The sequence below is a fragment of the Ixodes scapularis genome, unplaced genomic scaffold (assembly GCF_016920785.2).
Source record: "Ixodes scapularis isolate PalLabHiFi unplaced genomic scaffold, ASM1692078v2 PGA_scaffold9__187_contigs__length_104089568, whole genome shotgun sequence".
NCBI classification, from domain to species: domain Eukaryota; kingdom Metazoa; phylum Arthropoda; class Arachnida; order Ixodida; family Ixodidae; genus Ixodes; species Ixodes scapularis.
Genome location: NW_024609884.1, coordinates 73331201 through 73346550, shown reverse-complemented (window position 1 = coordinate 73346550; position 15350 = coordinate 73331201). Strand labels below are relative to the sequence as shown.

The window sequence follows — 15350 nt, the reverse complement described above, 5'->3', positions numbered from 1 at the left end:
AAACCTACCCGCGTCCAGCGCTTTTCAATCTGTGTTGTCACGTGACACGACCCGCCGGAGTAACTCAGGTTCATTTGGGTAAGATTTGGAACACAGCCAGCATGACACTTCTATGACGTCATCAGGCGGAAATCGAGGGACCACTTTTTTGGCCGCGGTAAACACACCAGTCGGAGACGCGTTCCAGGCACCATACCCATAGGCCGTGTTCCAAAATTTACTCGATCTTACTCCAGGGTAAAAGTTTTGCACCTTGGCGTTCCAAAAACTACCCGCGTCCAGCGTTCTTCAATTTGTGTTGTCACGTGACACAACCCGCCGGAGTAACTCGGGTTCAGTGCTCGGGTTCATTTGGGTAAAATTTGGAACACAGCCAATTTCCTTCCCGAGGCTAATGTTGCCAGACGGAGAAAAGGTTTCGGTTTCGATTTCTTCTCATGTTTAAAGTGAGATTTTATATTATATATTTAATTTTTCGCAAAGAAAGTGACGTAGTAACTTTTAATAATTTTTATTGAAAATTACCTATTATTTTGAAATTTAGGGAACTGAGAGGAGTTGTTCTTTAAAATTTTAAAACAAGAACTACGGCTGGAACCGACTTATGGCGCCTCCGGTGGCACTCAGACACACCTTGCAAACGAACGAAAGCAGCGCCTGAGATCGGAGGTGTTGTTTCGCAACTTGGAGCGAATAGTTATTATACTCTGTACTTACACCGTTGTTCTTTAAATTCGACGTCGTATGCCGTTCACGTAATCTTTAGCAAAGCTCATCACTCGAGGGGCGTCCATGGGTCTCTTCGGGAAAACCCCCGAACGATCGCCCAAGGAGCAAGTAAGCAAAACAACCCTGACCTACCGCTCTCTTCCAAAAGCGATGTTCCATCTCCCTTGAATTGATCAGTTGGTATCGCTTCACTTGTAGGTGCGGGAATGGACGTCCAAGCTCAGGAAGGAGGGTTACCAGCTAGATCGGCAAATCAGAGGTATATAAAAAAAAAAAAAAAAAGCAAGAGTCTCGATCAGTGCCAGTTGTGGATACCTCCTCTGTAGAACCGTGTTTACCGGTATCATTGCTGCTTTTTATAATTTAACCACATCGCTGTTACGCGAATACTTCGCACTGTGGTTAACTTTGGGGTGTTGAGGGGTACGCCAGGCTTAGCATCTTGGTGGTGCGAGCAGAAGCCAGCCTGTTAAGGGACCACACCTAATCGACGACGAAACTCGACAGCTATCCAGCGGCAGGAGGAAGGCGTGAAGAAGTCGCTGAAAGAGGCAGCAAAGAAAAATGAACAGGACGTCTGCCACATCCTGGCCAAAGAAGTGATCCGTGCCCGCAAGGCTATCAACAGAATACACGCCTCCAAAGCTCAGCTGAACTCGGTGGTGATGAGCATGAATCATCAGCTGGGTAAGGATAATAATTTTTCTGCTCCTTGTTTGAACGTGAGAGACGTGAACCTGGCGATAGCGATAGTGGTGACACCTATTGCAGCAACTCTCCGGCTGGCTGGCTCGCTCCAGCGGAGTACCGAGGTGATGAAAAGCATGCAGCAGCTCATCAAAATCCCAGAAGTGGCTCAGACAATGCGAGACTTGTCCAAGGAAATGATGAGGGTGGGTTCTGCACCTCTGCCATGGCCAGTGTAATGAAGTGTCGCCAACGACTTTCTCTGAATGCTTGACAAATTGTGCCGATAAGTGGTGTGGTCGCACGGGCAGTCTGGTTGAATGTGCGTTACTTAGGATAGAGCTGTTCTCTCGCAGGCTGGAATCATAGAGGAGATGTTAGAAGACACAATGGAGGGTCTCGACGACCAGGAGGAATTGGAAGAAGAGGCACAAGAAGAAGTTGACAAGGTCCTGTGGGAGTTGACAGCTGGTGAGTTTCACTGTGCAATTCGTTTACTTGGAGGTCTCGAATGAAAACAGGGTACAAATGGTGTATTTGTTGTTCAAATTGTTTTTTTTTATTGAATGGAGATGATTTTTGACAGCTTTTGCTCATACTTGTAGTTCTTGTTTACAACAATCAAATATCCCAACAGGTACTTTCGGGATGCCTGTTACCCTCAACATCTAGACATACTTGTAGGCCTTCAGGGACAGAAAATGAAACTGTGTACCACCCTCTATGTTTGTGGTCCCTACTAGCTCCATATTTGAATTTGTAAGAATTGCTAGACTGGAACCTAAACTTTGTTCCTCCTCTAATCTGGATCAGAGCTTGCTGGAAAAACTGACAGGTATGCCAAAGAAGCATGCTGAGTTGTTCACACTCATTTTGTCTGTGATAGTAGGTTCCTTTGACCAGCAGGGCTTTTCTTTTCAAATTTTTAAGCCTCTACAAACACGGTTAGCCCTGTAGAGTTTTGTGCCATAGACATTTCTGCCGGAGATAGCAATAAAGGGCAACTACAGAACATCATCCTATTATTTGGTTGTAAGGTTTTTGGCCTGAGTGTGGTACGTAAAAAAGAAAATTCTGAGGACATTTAAGCATTTCTTATGAGTTGTGAATGCGAAAGCATGAATGTAGTTTTTCCGCTCCCTTAGTTTGTCTGCAGTGTACTGGTGTGGACGGCCACTTTTCACTACTGCCGAGGTAGTGGCCGATTGCCGAGGGCGCGCACTCGTGAAGTGACTGCGCCGCGCTGAGCTCGGCCGTGCATCCTCTCCGGAGTTTGCCCGTGCGGGCTCTGCAGCCTGGCCCGCACCTCTTACCGGCTGCCGGGTCACTGCGTGCGCTGCGCCACCATGGAGAGGGCTTCTCTGGTGGCGTTCCTTGGAACTACGTTGCACGAGAGCCAATAGGAGCCTTGTTCCTTGAAACTATGACGCGCGCCAGCCAATGGGAGCCTTTCCATCAGGTTTCTGCTACAAACGACAGGCTTCACTCCATTGGATCGGAATTAACTGCTGGGCTAGTTGGTAATGCATTGAAGAGGACAAGAGCGCAAAAAACACGGACAAGTTGAAGAACAGGACAGGACAGGATAAAGTGCTTTGTCCTGTTCTTCTACTTGTTTGTGTCTTTTGTGCTCTTGTCCTCTATAAGTCACTCTATTGGGACAGGGGAAGGTGCCGTTTGGCATACCTTGGCAAACCTCACTCATGAGAGCCCTCACTCACCCTCACTTACCTTCACAGGTGAGGTTAGGGTGAGTGAGTCTCGTGAACCCTGAAAATGCATGAGTATGAGCATGAGTGAGGATCGTGGGGGGTGTGAGGGCCGTGAGTGTGTGATGGGTATGGCGTGAGTGCGTGAGAGTTGTGAGGGGTGTGAGGACCATGAAGGGTATGATTATGCGAGGGGCTTGAGGGACCGTAAGGGGTGTGAGGCTAGTAAGTTGGTGAAGGACATGAGTGCATTGGGGGTTGGGGGGGGGGGGGGGCCGCGTGAGGGCAGCGAGTGCACAAGGGTTATGAGTGTGTGAGGACCGTGAGTGCGTGAGGGGTGTAAGGGCCGTGGAAGGAGTAGGTGGCATCAGTTCGTGAGGGTTCTGAGCTCAAATAAAGCTCTTGCGTTTGCGTGTGGGGCTTGTGCGAGACGAGGAGTTCTCTGTGAGGCCTGATTTTGCTTGAGGGCATAGAGTATATATGAGGGGTCGCACGGGTATTGTGACCTCTTGCGGCATCTCCCGGGAAGGGGGGTCGACGCTCGCCTCGCAACAATGTTGCCGCACGAATGCTTGGTGCGGTTTGATTATTTGGTAACGGGTGAGAAGGAAGGAGTTAGTGCAAGCTAAGGCTCGCTGCTTGGTACTGTGAGTGCAACCGACGTTTGGTTGGCCGTTTTCTTCATTACGTTTGAGAGAAAAAAGGAAGCTGAGTTGGAATGGTCAGAAGCTTGCTCGCCGCTTTCGACTGAGAGGCGCCGGTGAACGGGTGGCGTCCTGCTGGCATACCTCGACAAAGCTTACTCATGAGGGCCCTCACTCACCCTCATCTTCATAAGTGAGGTGAGGGTGACTGAGTTTCTGGACCAAAAAAAATTCATGAGCGTGAGGGGTATGAGTACGTGAGGGCCAAGAGGGTGAGTGAAGGGCTGAAGGTAGGTGTGACTGTAAGGATGAGGTTGAGTGAGGGGCTGAGGGTGACTAGCTGTGAGGGTGAGAGTGAGTGAGGGGCTTAGGTGACTGTGGCTGTGAGGGTGAGGGCGACCTAAAATGCCGACCTCTGCCGTTTGGTGCAGCTTCAAAAGCTGATAACGTCGGTTCGCTCCATGTGACAGTTAATGCTTTCGCATTAATAACCCAATTGGATTCCGGCCCAAGGGCGTGATTCCAGTACTTGAACAACTCACTCAACTCACTTCCAAGATTCTGATTAGAAAAAATTGTGTTGTCTGCTGATGTAGTAGCACTCAGGCCAGATTTGAGTGAACTAAAATGGCCAGATATTTGATGTGTTAACCCTTCAACCCCCAAATTATTAAAAAAAAAACATGCAAAATTTTTTAAATTTTTTATGTACTATACCCGTTTTCACCTCAAGAAAAAAGCAAGTTTTGCGCATTGTTCATACGCGGCGCGAAGTAGTTTTTACGAGATTTGGTTGTTGGAGGAAAGAGCGACGCTTTTGGCGTTTGGAACGTGTGCGTCTTGGTAAGATAGCATATATATAATCTAAAATTCATCTACATATGTCTTAATTATCCACATAAACTGGGAAATTAGTAATGCTCCGCGAGGAGCCGGACTTGTTTTACTTCGGTTCTTGAGGTGAAAACAGGTATAGTAATTTTTTTTTATGTCTTTTTTGATTATGCTACTATTTTACTTGGTTTTGTTCTGGTTGGAATTAGCACAAAAATTTTGAAAGAAAAAGCTGGTTTTAAAGAGGTACTCCTGCGATCTTTTAAACTACCCCAACTGACTAAATATTTTAGAATCACCGGCCTTTACCCCTTCTGGTATGCTATTTTGTATCGCAAAATTCAGAATAGTTATTGTGAAATTGGCTAGTGAAAATGATGCAAAAACCAACATTCAAATATACCTGCACTTTTCAGTGCCATGACGTAGAGGGGAGCCAGGCTTGCAGGTTTAGCGGGCAGCCTAAAAATGGACTATGCCAAGCATTTGTTTCGTGCTGCTACCGCACGGGTGCTAGAGCAAGCTTCCCAGCATTCATTTGACACCATGAAATTTGCTTTCAATCAGTTGGGAACAAAGTATACAGTCCAAAGAGTGAATACCTGCCTTCTGCTGACGTCACTTTTTCATTGTTGCCAGTAGAGACTTTCACTTTGAAAAACATGGTGAGGACCGAAATAGTAAATTCAATAGCGTTGCAAAAAATAAGAAATGTCTCTTTGGCCCAATATGTACGTTACTCTTTCAGCAATATTTGTTGGTGTGTTTAGCAAATTTTCAGGCAAATCGGGGACTATGAGGAAAATGCCAGAGTACCCCTCCAGCAATATTATGGTCGCTGATTTGCCTCAAAATTGACTGAACACACCAATAGACACGGCTGTACCAGTCCCCCAAATATTGTGTAAAAAAAAAAAAAATGGCGAAGTTGTTGAATTTTTTAATTTCATTCTCATTGTGTTTTTTTTTTACTGAGAGCCCCTACTAGGGGGCAACACTGAAGTCTGATGACAGAAATGCTACAAAGTGGGCAGTAAACCACATTCCCGACTGAATACAAGAGTGATTTTGGGATAAGAATGATTGGAAACTCGTTCACTGAGTAGCAGAAAAAAACGCTCAACATATTCTGTTTAAAACTACCTGTGCAAATGAAAGTCTACCATTTGTGACGTTGCACCACTGGAGAGCAAGGAAATTTGAATGTTGGTTTCGACACCACCTTCATTTATGGTTTTCTCAATAGCTATCTTGAATTTCAAGACAATAAATAGCATGTCATGAAAACTAAAGCCCGGGTAATTCAGAAAATGCTATTTGCTTGGGTACCATATTTTTCGGGCTCTAAGTTGCACCTTTGTATAAGTCGCTCCTACGTATATTAGTCCGTTTTCACAGAAAAGTTGCCATTCCATGGTTCACATGGTTAATTTTTTTTTGTTTACGCACATTGGTATTGCAAATTTGGTGTTTCGCACGATTGGCTAGTTCACACGTGCCATTTGACATGCAACTACTTTGACGTTTCAACTCGTGAGAAATGCTCATAGCTCGGCGCTGTCCAGTGGGGGCAATCGAGTGTTTCGCAGCAAAAGGACGTAAAACTTGCAAAATCGGGAAGTAGTTGGGTTTATTCAAGTGTACACATGCTGAGAAAACAAAAGTTTAACATGCCAGACACTCATGAACCAGGCTTTGGACCACTAGGCCTAGTCTAGGCCAAGTCACGTAGACGGCACGAGCATCAACGAACAGGCAGGTAGATAAATCTTGATACACTTCTTTCGGTACCACTGAAATATCAGCGAGCCGCAATCTTTCCTTTTACATGTAGCAACATGGCTGGAGCATGGCAGATAAAAAACTGCTCATCAAACAGAAACTAAGAAAGACACGAGAAAATTTTCTGGAATGCATGTATACCAGCCCACTTACCTTTCAGTGTTACTAGATTAAAGCAAAAAAAATGCGGAACCATACCTGGATTAGGCAACGTCGATCACATGCTGTAAAAGCTTTATTCTCACTACCTTGCCCATATTAAGCTGCTTCGGGGAAACTGCCAAATTTCTCGCTTTCTGAGTCGGTTAATGAAAAGTGTAGCAGAATGTGGCGACAGCAGTACCTCTTGGAAGGGGCAACACTACCTATGGCTATGTAGTTACGGTGCTCTACGAAATATGGCATGCGGCTCATAAAAAATGGTGTCACACTGTAAACTTTTTTTTCTTAAAAAGCCACATTTAAATTGCATAGTTGTATAAGACGCACCAAGAAAATGTTTGAAAAAAACAGTGACTTATACACCAGAAAATATGGCAGCTCAATAAACAACCAGAGTACCCCTTAAGGGCAGCTTTCCCTCAATGCATGCAAGAGTAATGTGATACAACATACTGAAATGTGCCACATTTATTTGAACGGACATGCCGTAACAAACTGTGAAGTGCTTAGACGTTGCTTTGTACTGACAAAAGCAAGGTTTCATCAATTTAGTAGGGAAGTTTTGTGTGGAAGATTTCGAAGCAGGATGTTGCGCAAAACCCAACTTGGCAGTCCTCGTACAACGCCTTCGTTTCTTTGTGTGGCTTTTTTGTTGCATCCTTTAAATGGGCATGTGTGCAAACAAACACATCTTCGTGTCGGCTGCTGCATTTTTCGAGTCGGAGGAATTTTTTGGGGAAAGTGACTGCCTCTGAGCCTTGTCAGAGTGCAGTCCGTTCTATGACCTGGTCCCGTTCGGGCCTCGATGTGGTAGTACGTCTCAAGTAATAACTCCACAAGTCGGATGCGGAAATCGAGATGCTCAGTGTTCCTACTGACTTCCTGAACAGGCAAAAAGCTAGGCATGTAATGAAGGTGGCGAAATAATTTCTTGTAGTAAACCTTCTGCCCTTTGTGCAATGATGGATAGTACACCAAGTTTTGGTCTTCTGACCGCTCCACACACCCATTGTGTTGTTGTAGTTGAGAGCGACCACAGACTTCGAAACTTGTTCATTTTTCCTGGTGACAACATCTTGCATTGTAGGTGAATGAATTGTGCTTAGGAAAGTGACAAGTTTCTTGTCTCTCTATTGCATGGCGAGACATTTCCTGCAATAAAAGGTGGCAACCCCACCTTTTTTAAAACTTGATGTCTTTGAATGCGGGTAATTCCTTTCTTCCGGGCGGCTTTTTCCATATATATCGGTTTTCCACTTGATAAGCATGTCAGCTAGCTCCGGGGAGTTGTGGCATGTCAGCTAGCTCCGGGGAGTTTTGGTAGTTGCCAGCCATCAAGGTGTACCCCTTGTCAAGAAAGGGCTTCATAAGGTCCGTTACAACCTTGGTACCCGTCGCTTCCTTGCCGGCCACATCTACTGTCCACTTGCCAGTGTAGACTATCAAATTGCAGATGTAGCTGCTGGAGGATTTGCACAATAAGATGAATTTAATGCTAAACCTTGCACGTTTTAGTGGCAGATATATCTTCCATGCTAATCTTCTCTTGCACAGAGGACGAACACGAAGCGCTTGTCCTTGTCCACTCCTTCGTGTTTTTCCTTTGTGTTTGCGCATACAAGTTTATTCAGTACCATAAACCAACTAGCCCAACAACAAGTCTTGTCCCTTTAGAAACAAGAGGCTCTCATCAACGGCCACATCCTGTTCAGGCACACTGGTTGCGAGGAAGGTCTCGTTTAGCCCCGAGACTACAGGCCACAGCTTCCACAGCCTGGGGTGGGGGTCGCTAGCTTCGTCCACAGTTGTCGTGTTGGTGAAGTGAACGCAGCGCATCAATGCCTGGATGCAGTTCCTGCTCATGGCTTTTCCGAACATGGTGTTGTCAAAACTTCTTGTGTTCACCAGTACATCTCAATGTGTGGTTTGCCGACAACAGCCCTCAATATTATCAGTGCAATGAAAACGATAATCTCGTCCCAGTCTACTGGTTTCCATGCAGAACCCCGAGCAGCGAAATATAGGGTGACCACCCGTCCCGCGACTCGCGGGACTGTCCCGCATTGAGGGCTCGTGTCCCGCGTCCCGCAAGAAATTCCAAAATCTTCAAAATGTCCCACATTTCACATTATCGTGACATTCACTGCGCAAATTATGGCGCTTACAAACAACGGGCAACGGGGAACCGCGGAGGTCGCTGATAAATGTGTGAATCTCGATGGTATGTCATTTTCTTGCCAAGCAGTGCGGGAAGCAACCGTCGTTCTTGCAGGAGACTGACGCACATGTGCCGTTGTGCCTCTCCCCCAAAAGCTGAAAAATAAACTACCGTATTTGCACGAATATAACGCGACCACGAATATAACGCGAGGGCAGTTTTTGATGCCCCCAAAAAGAAAAAAAATATTATTACTATTATAACGCGAACCGATGCCGCGTCAATTTCTCGCACTCGGGGGCATAGCAGAAGTGAAAAAGTCAATGAATGGAAAGGGAAGAAATATCGGTTTATGTTTTGACTGCACTCATCCTCACTGCTCAGGTCCTTCCGTTTACAATCCACTTGGCGACTACGCAGGTATGCAGCAGAACGGCACCTGCTTGTCTGGTAGTTCTTTTTTCTTCCGTGGGAGCTCCTCGGCAGCCCACAATCCAAACAAGGCGCGGAAGCAGAAGCACCAACACACAAACACCAGACCACTCTGGGGCAGAAACTAAACAATGCGCTGGCAGAAAAAAAGACTGCTGAACCCGATACACGATCACACTTCTTGTTCTGGTCCCTCTTCGTAAACAAATGCCTCGTGTTGCACGATTGCGTAAACGCGGTCGGTGGTCTTGGCTTGGCTTGTGTTGATTTGACTTGGCCCGGCTTGGCCTGGCTCGAATTGGCCGGTGCCCGCATTCCCGCATGGCGCGCGCACTTGGCCCGGCTTGGCCTGGCTCGAATTGGCCGGTGCCCGCATTCCCGCATGGCGCGCGCGCGTGCAGCGTGCGCGCGTTGTAAAAACACAAAAGCGATAAAAATGCTTTTTTATGTTTTCTATTCGCCCCTTCACGTGGCCCAATGGCTAGAAAATGCCCCTCCACACCCCCACTTCTTTGTCCATTGGATCTTTTGCATTGAGCCGGAGGGATGACTTTCTCCTCTGGCTTTCTCCAGACTCGCGCGCCTCGTGGCTGAACTCGATTCCGAATATAACGCGAGGTGCGTTTTGGAGCACGTAATTTCGGAAAAAAACTCGCGTTATATTCGTGCAAATACGGTATTATAATTAGTTACAAATCATACTGTACCATGCGAAAAGGTTGTTGTGGAAAGCTTTTCTTTTTTTTAGTAAAGACTGGCCACAGAAGGCAAAAAACCTGCAACTCGCAACGGTAAAAAAAACAAAAACAAAAAAAAAACAAGGTCTTATTTTTGTGTAGGAGCATGTTAACATACGAGTAAAGGCGCGTTCACACTCTTGCAACTATGCTTGCAACCGAGTACGACCGAGAAAGACTTCTTGAGACCGGATGCGCTGAGCGGAGCTGGTCCTAAGAGATCGCAAGAGGCTTAAAAACCGGTTTGGTCTCTCTCGGTCGTACTCGGTTGCAAGAGTGTGAACGGGCCTTAAGTATCGACAGGAAACAATAAGCCGAAAAATATTTACTGTTTTTTTATTTCCTTTTGATGCATTGGGGTCTGGTGCAGTCGATCTTTATGTTTTCAACTTAGATACTTTTAATAAAATATTTACCATTACAAATAAACAAAAGTATATCACTGTGAGTGAAACTTAGTTTAATTGCCGCGTACAATTTTCAGGTGTATAATATGCTTTCGGACAGCACAGGATTTCGGGGTGTGCGCGTTGGTGAATTTCCCTTAATACTTATTTCTTGAGTCGTGAACATACCGTCCTCCTCCTTACTCCCTTCCCCCTTCCCCCCCTCTCCCCGGTCAGGGTGTCCCGCATTCCACCGGCAGGAAGGTGGTCACCCTAGCGAAATATGGGACCGCGTAACGGTTCGTCTCCATCATGATAAGGTCAATAATGTCCCAATCGAAGAAAACCTGGAACCAGCCGAGAGTATCTTTCCCGTCAGTGGGCTTCCACAAGATCCCAGGCACTGAACAAAAGGGAAACTGCGGAGGTGCTGGTGGCAGGTTTTTGGTGTTTGTGCTGCCACTCACCTGCACTACCTAGCGCGTCATCGTGGTTGCAGTCGCTCTTGTCCTCGTCTGAAGCCGTCTCGTATTCACTAACAATGTGGACTCACACTCGAAGACAAATTCAAGGTCTTCAGCATTGTTGCTGTCCAAACTACTGCAAGAAAGAGGTCGTTTTCTGGAACATAGCCACCACCGGCACTCCTCATGCGTGCCACCATTTTTAAAGCACCATTACCAGGCTAAACATGCGGCAAAGGTGCAAAACGCGTGTTATTTTTTTTCTTCTATACTTCTACTGCCCCCTGGTGTTTAAAATAGAAACCAAAACCAATTACTGACCGTAACTCCTCTTTGGCTCTGGCAGCAGCAATGTATGGGGCTCAATGATTGTGACTCGTCGTTGGCGATATTGGTAAACCTCCAATGATGAGTACAGCTTGGCCCTGGGGGTTAAAGGGTTAATTAAAGCTTAGATTTGGGTTAGTTGATCCATACTGAATCAGGTGGCTCTTGCAAAAAGTAGCAAATACCAGCTGGCAACCAGTTTTGTGCAGCAAGTTAAAGGTTGCGAAACATAGCGTACACCTCTAACCAGCTACTCTGAGTGCCATCTTTAAGAAATAGAGAGAACTAATGTAAAATACCGATTAGGCACCCGCCCCACTTCCACTGAAAACTGGGTTAAAGGGCAACGCCGCTCAATTCCAAAGATTTCGAGATAATGAGTGATTTCGCTTAAAAAATCCCTAGTAAAAGATGCTAGGTCATTTGCTTTGCGAAAAATGGGATGTATATATTTTTTAGATATCTTTTTAAACACGAGCAGAAATCAGAACCGAAACTTCAGCTCCATCCGGCAACATTGGCCTCGGGCCGCCAAGAACATGGCTATCACATGGTATGAGATGTCACGTGATCCTCTACGCAACGACGGGTGGGATTGGGGCGGGCGTGTGCCAGGCGCAAGTGTCGTCTGCATCTTGCCCTTGCTCTTCACCATGTTTTAGTGTCTACGACATTGGACGACGTCTGCACAACTGCGACATAAGTCTGCGCACATAGTGTCCGTAGTGTGGACGAAACTCCAAGAGTCAATAATTACAAACGGTGAGACAATGACGGCGGTTGTGACGCAAGAGATGGCGGTAACGGCGAGACCACGGTGGGGCGACCGGACAGCTCCTAAGAAGCGCGCTGCGCAGGTGTGTTACGCCAACCACGTGGACCCTGCTGAGCACCTAGAGGAAACGTTGCTGACGTCACCCGTTACGCTCGCCCGGAGAAGTAAATTAAAACAAGCGAAAGGGGGCAATAGTGATGATGTTGAGCTCAATGTTGGCTTCGTCCACGCCTTAGCCTTGACTGCGCTATTGGTTGCGCCTTAATTCACCCGCTTGAGTCAGCCGATTTCGGCAACTTGGCGAGTTACAAAGTTTGCCGGGCCGTTAAGAAACATTTAGACTGAACTAGGTCGTAATATTTGACGTGTGGTCTTCATAGGCGATACCGAAGAGGACAGCATTGTTTTTTTAAAAACAAAAATGAAGCGGAGTTGCCCTTTAATCTAGACTTGGGCACTTATCCGGTCAAATCGGCTGTGTAACATATAATTTGCAGAATTCCAAAGTTTGGGAAATGTGAATAGTGGACACTTAAACGAAGTGGCCGCTTCCGCGGTATTTTACGGTAGCCAACAAAGGTGCAGCCAGACAAAGATATATAAAAGGCACATACACATACATACTTGCATAGGGTGTCACACAACATTAAAAAGATAGCTGGTAAATACAATGTTCACTTTTTTTTTTGGTCAGCTGTTTCAAATCTGTGATGCTGACAAGGCAGAAAAAAGCATTGTGTTCCAAGAAGCATGCACTGCAGTATACTGAATGTGTCATTAATGTTGTATATGAAATACCGTTCAGTTGTGGGAGGGCCCCCCCCCCCCCCCCTTAGTCCTCAGAGTGGGGGGGCAAAGCATGTGTTTTGCCCCCCCCCCCCCCCCCCCCCCCCGGCCCTGGGGAGTTCTGGTTTGCCCCCCGCCCTCCCTCTCAAAAAGAAGTTGGTATGCCACTGTTTGTAGGGCAGACTGGTTGCTGTTTTAATGATAGAGCACGACAACATACTCTTTGTGTGCACAACAACGTGGGGGGAGGGGGGGGGGGGCATCTTGTGACCATTGTAGGTGATGTGATTGGAAACCTGGCTTGGCATCAATAAATAAAAAAAAAGCGAAATATAAAACTGGCACAGATAAAGGCGTTTTACATAAAAAAGACATGACAATTGCGTGAGCACACCTTCTATTTATGTACTAAAAAAGAAGGGACTTTTCTGGATGGCCGTTTGGAAGAGCGGCGATTGGTTGTTATGCAGGTCAGGCAAATGAGAGTGTATAAAGAAGTGACTTTGGCTTCTAGTAAAATCAGCTGAGAGTTAGCGCCTGTACTATCGTCTTTTTGTCCCCATTTTCCTTGTCTTGTTCACTCTCTTTAACCTTTTAATCAGATATTGGTAAAAGGGCGCATACCCAAACAAATTTATATGCCAAGCGTATTTGACATCGAATGTGGTACTGCTCTTCTGCAGGAACCTTGGGAAAAGCCCCGACTGCGGTCACAGAGTCATTACCCTCGGAAGACGTCGAAGTGGCAGGTCCCTCAACCTCTCTTGCCGAGGACGAAGACGATGACGTCTCTAAAATGCAGGAAAGGCTGCAGGCATTGCGCAGCTGAATATTGGGAGTCCTTGTAAAAAGTAAATGCGCTGTTGTTATGCTTCAGGAGATCCGGGCCTTTTTCTTTTCTTTGTTTTTAAATGTCTTGCAGTGCTATAATGGCGATCTCTCGCAGTTCGAAAGTGTCTTTGCAGACAATTTGTTTCCGGTAGCAGGAAAGCCAAGGCATTCTTTGCAAACATCCTGCTTATGGTTTGCAAGCTTACATTGTACCGATAGCTTTTGCGTCACAAAGTCTGATCATCTCCCAGTTTATCAACTGACCGTGGTTCACCTTGATGTGTGGAGCATGCACTCTACTCTACTGTTGGCCAAGCACTTGCGTTGTCATAATAAGTGCTTGAAATAAGAGTTGTGTAACTTTACAAATTTTTGGTAGTTGCCACAGAGTAGTGTCAATGGTAGCAAGCACAATTTTGGACTGCTAAGCACTCATGTTTGTTTATGAAAGCGTAAGATTTTGTATTTATGTAGATGCCGATTATTGCCGAAGATGTTGATGTGCAGAGCATGAATAAATATGAGCAAAGTACAAAGAAGCAATTCCTTACCTGAAAGGCTGTGGATGGCAAGGCCAACTACTGTACCTCGAAATAACAAGGAATGAAAAAAAAAAAAAAAGTCAATTTATGAGAACGTCCTAATTTTTCAAACCATAAATTAGTGTTCATTGGAAGCATCATAACTGCCATACGAAGCAGAACCCCCAACCACTACTGATCGTTAGAGGATGCTGCCTTATTTCTCACAGCCTTTCAATACCCCTACACTTCCAGTTTATTATACAAGCACATCGCGCCACTAGCAGAGGCAACAGTGAGGTGGATTCAGCAGCCTGTAGTGTCTTTTTGCATACGAAGCTATGACGGCGGAAGCGCGCACGGACGGAACTTAGCTTGTTTGAGCCGACATATTGAGGGCGGCATTGCATGAAGGCTGGGGCAAACCTGCAAAAGCTGACCTAGCTTTTTTTTTTTTTTTTTCGCTTATATATCTCAAGGAATAAATATGACATCTTCAATCAGTCGCACTGCAGGCTTGATTCCGACAAAAAAACCTCCCGTCTTCTAGACTGTGAAACCGCTGCACTCTTTCACAAAACTGCACGATGTAATGATATTCTGAAATTAATCTACGATGAATCCACTGAGCTCGGGGGGGAAAATAAAAATCAAGATGATTTAAAAGATCATTCAAATCGCCCCAATTTCACTAGGATCATTTTTCCACGGAAACACCTTTAATATACAGAAACCTTTCCCACCATAATCCAAAAATAATTTTATTTGTTTGTCATCTGATGTTTTAGAGCGCAGCTCTTAGGCGCCCGTTTCCGGCTTGAGCGGCGTCGCCGTCGCCGTCGGCGTAACCGCGCGGTGCATTATGGGTAAATTTTCCCGCTAAATTTAGCGGAAAAATTTCCCCGCTAAATCTAGCGAAAACATTTCCCCTCTAAATCTAGCGGCAAAATTTCCCCGCTAAATTTAGCGGCAAAATTTTCCCGCTAAATTTAGCGGAAACACTTCCCCACTAAATTTAGCGAAAAAATTTCCCCGCTAAATCTAGCGGAAGAATCTCCCCGCTAAATCTAGCGGAAAAATTCCCCTGCTAAATCTAGCAGAAAATTTTATTTGGGGGGTCACATGACCCCCGCCGAGGTCACGTGACCCCCAAGGTCACGTGACCACACCCCCAGGTCACGTGACCCTCACTTCCCCCCCCCCCCCCCCCCCCCCCCCCCCCCCCGAGAACACGTGACCCTCAGTACCCTTCCCTCCTCCTCCTCAAGAGCTGCGCTCTAATTCGGCGTTACAGGGAGTTGTAAAAGGCTTTCATTTTTTAATGTGCATTTATTTTGTTTTATAGCAAAAAAAAAAGTCACAAAATAAGGAAAACGCATATTGGGC

The 15350-nt window shown here is 46.0% G+C and overlaps 1 protein-coding gene across 1 annotated transcript; it reads left to right on the top strand.

The window, feature by feature from the left end:
* The first annotated feature begins 569 nt into the window (after positions 1 to 569).
* Positions 570 to 13979, top strand: LOC8035713 (charged multivesicular body protein 3). Its single transcript, XM_029989394.3, has 6 exons — positions 570 to 837; positions 928 to 988; positions 1237 to 1416; positions 1501 to 1622; positions 1773 to 1887; positions 13296 to 13979. Exons 1-6 carry the CDS (start codon positions 793 to 795, stop codon positions 13439 to 13441), a joined length of 669 nt encoding a protein of 222 aa, XP_029845254.3. The 5' UTR covers positions 570 to 792; the 3' UTR covers positions 13442 to 13979.
* Positions 13980 to 15350: the final 1371 nt, after the last annotated feature.